This window comes from Galleria mellonella, unplaced genomic scaffold, assembly GCF_026898425.1.
Source record: "Galleria mellonella isolate WM207_F2 unplaced genomic scaffold, CSIRO_AGI_GalMel_v1 utg103, whole genome shotgun sequence".
Lineage (NCBI taxonomy): Eukaryota > Metazoa > Arthropoda > Insecta > Lepidoptera > Pyralidae > Galleria > Galleria mellonella.
Window position 1 is genome coordinate 3,632,419 of NW_026441966.1, and position 3,373 is coordinate 3,635,791.

The 3,373-nt window shown below is 32.6% G+C and overlaps 1 protein-coding gene across 1 annotated transcript; it reads left to right on the plus strand.

Moving 5' to 3' along the window:
* The first annotated feature begins 667 nt into the window (after positions 1–667).
* LOC113517498 (protein lin-7 homolog C) lies at positions 668–1,795 on the plus strand. The gene has a single exon (XM_031912443.2). The coding sequence runs from the start codon at positions 784–786 to the stop codon at positions 1,378–1,380; it is 597 nt and encodes a 198-aa protein (XP_031768303.1). The 5' UTR covers positions 668–783; the 3' UTR covers positions 1,381–1,795.
* The last annotated feature ends 1,578 nt before the right edge of the window (positions 1,796–3,373 follow it).

The window sequence follows — 3,373 nt, forward strand, 5'->3', positions numbered from 1 at the left end:
GAAGGGTACAAAATAATGAAGGAACTGTCAACGTTCTGTTGTCAGCTGTCAACTGTCACCATCTCATTGAAATTTAAGGACCAAAGCTGTAAAATAGATTAAGAATAGTAAGTACTTATAAAATAGTACATTACACTGCCACACCTGTACCTACCTACTTATATAAAAAATATGCACACGATTATAGGTATTTTTTTGTGGTACAACATAGTCCATTCTTGATAAACGTAGATGAATTCTTAAATGTCATTCAAAACACGTGCAAAAGTTTTTAATTTCTGAACTTTACTCTTGTTCATATTGATCATTTCCTCACTTATTTTTTAATCTTCGTCTTGATAAGTTACCAATGTAATAATTCCAAATTTTAGGGAAAAAATAATTGGATTTTTAGGACACAAGTAATTTGGACCATAATTAAGATTAATATTAATTATTAGGAATAATACGCTTTTTGTTAGTTCTTTAATATGTTACAAGTATCTAGAAATAAGCATAATATCTGGTATGGGCTTAACTCCTTAGAAAAGAAATATCGTATCGCATCCCAGAGATAATGACTACCCTTACTTTATATTATTACTGTCTATTGTTCTTATGTACCTAAATAATTTTAATGAGTATAGTAGCAAATTACGATTGGGTAAATATTTGTAATTTATGGCAACAAAATCGTGGCTGTCAAGTGTCATTGTCGTAACCCCGTTTACTGTGTTTTCTTGTGTAAATTTTACGCCCATATTCATATTCTTCTAATCTGCTATAATAGAAAAAAATCAGAAGATGACTAGTTCAGGTGAACAGTTAACATTAGCAAGAGATATCAAACGGGCTATTGAGCTACTGGAAAAATTACAGCAAAGTGGCGAGGTACCTGCTACGAAACTGGCAGCGCTGCAAAAAGTATTACAAAGTGACTTTCTGAATGCAGTGAGAGAGGTTTATGAACATGTATACGAGACTGTCGATATACAGGGCTCCGCTGACATTCGGGCGTCAGCTACTGCCAAAGCGACAGTGGCTGCTTTTGCTGCGGCTGAAGGTCACGCTCATCCTAGAGTCGTAGAGCTGCCAAAGACAGAGGAAGGTCTAGGCTTTAATGTGATGGGAGGCAAAGAACAAAATTCACCCATCTATATATCTAGAATTATTCCTGGAGGTGTGGCTGATCGTCATGGTGGATTAAAGAGAGGAGACCAGCTGCTTTCTGTTAATGGAGTGTCAGTGGAAGGAGAGAATCACGAAAAAGCAGTGGAGTTATTAAAGCAAGCTGTGGGATCAGTAAAGCTTGTAGTTCGGTACACTCCTAAGGTTCTAGAAGAGATGGAAATGAGATTTGACAAGCAGCGCACAGGACGGCGACGCCAAAACTACAACTAAGATTTTGTATGTTCCATACAGTCAAACTGTGTTCAGTTCATGAATGATATTTTATGAGAATGTTATGTTTAAAGTGCCTGGCTGAGAGTTGTAGTGAAATATTTTGATTTGTTCCATGTTTTTGGGAAATGACCTAATTATTGATATTTTATCTTGAATTTTATGTGGGAATTACACATTTGACAAAACATGCCAAGAGGTCACAACTACAAATCAGTATGTTACTTAATCTTAATACCCACATATATCCTTGAGGCTTGTGATAAATGCCAAATGTGTAAATCTAGCATAAAACTTAACAGTCAACATTATATAGGTAATGTTGTATATTATAAAGATTAATTATGATCAAAGATTAATTATGTTGAACATTTATCATGATATTTATTAAAAGAATAAACACCAAAGTCATAATGACAGTTTGTTATTATTATGCTATAACTGCATAATTGAATAGTGGTTGGTAATGTAGTTGCATTGCTGCAGTACTGTACACCTTGCAAATAGTTGTACAAATCTATATATATCAATATGTAACCTCCAGTTATCTAAAAATAAGATTTTTGTCGGTACGAATAGACCTTTGTATTATATCTTGAGAAAAGTGGAGGTTAAAAGACCTTAATTTCATATATGAAACTGACAACCATGAAAAACACAAGAAGATATATGGTTCTACATCTTACTAGTACACCATTATTATTATTATACTAGCAACTTGTAGTAAGCAAAAAACAGCCTTGTGCATTATTCATCATATTGTTCAAACCTTTGGTGGTGGTTGCTATTTTCCATCAGGTGAGCCATCACCTTATTAAAACTGTCAACATGCAGTTACAATTTTCATATTAAATATAAGTTCTAAATTTTAAAGATAAATATAACAATTCTATAAGCATGTATTATACCTGTTGAATAAATGTAATATCCTTTTCATGGTGACAGCTTGAAGGACATGCATACTTACTATTAAGCTACAATATATAAAATGTATGTTTTAAGTACGTATATGATGTGTGAGTGAATGCACTTTGGCTCTAAAACTAGTCTTCTAGACAAATGTGTAATCATAGAAAAAATAGATTCCACAATTTTATTTTTGGCATCATATCAGCCTTTAACTGTCTACAGTTGAACTCCTTGGAGGGTTTTAGTAATAGTTGCCACACTTGGTAGGAGGAATGGCAACCGCAGTTTGGCTTTAGAGATATTTTAAGAGGGATGCTGTTGCCCATTCCTCGCCCTCCCTTAATTGCCTCTTACAACACACACGGCAAAGGGGTGACCTATTCTATGCAGGGACCATACAGCACAACTTATATGAAAACTACTAAATGACTATGATAACAAATTATTTGCTTGTTTTACAAATATGGCCTGTGATGTAACAGATTCTCTAAGTTTTTACCAGGAACTATTAAAATTTAGTCAAAGTCAATTAGACTATATATCACTCGATATGAAATTTGTGGCATCTATTTGTGTGTATCAAAGGGTCTTTTCCAGTTAGAAAGTATGTTAGTAAAAATTGGCATCACTTAATTTTAAAAGTCAGTAGCTATACCTGATTGCACACAGGAATTTCTGTAACATTTAATTTGCAGATTGGCATTTAGTACTTCAGGGTTCTAAGGGTTACATTGGCTTTACTTAATATGTTTTTTTTTTTATTTTGCTATCACAGATTAGTTATGATTGTTATACTATTTTGGTATTTATTTCTTAATAAATAAAGTTTGAATTCAAGTAATGAAGGAGAGCTGATGTTAATATAATTAGGTGTTCAACTACAAAAAGATAACAGTTTAGATAGCTACTTGTATTTTATGCACTTCTATTTTATAGAGCTCATAATATTCACTTCTATAGGAATAATTAATGAAGGAGATCTCTTTTAAAACTTTAATAATATGATTAGAAATGTACCTTATTCACATTCGATATTTATTTGTAATGCAATATGTCAGTATTCTAGATTAAAAAATAAAATAAA

Bases quoted from the DNA above. Each gene is read 5' to 3' on its own strand.
- LOC113517498 (XM_031912443.2), top strand. From the start codon at position 784: ATGACTAGTTCAGGTGAACAGTTAACATTAGCAAGAGATATCAAACGG.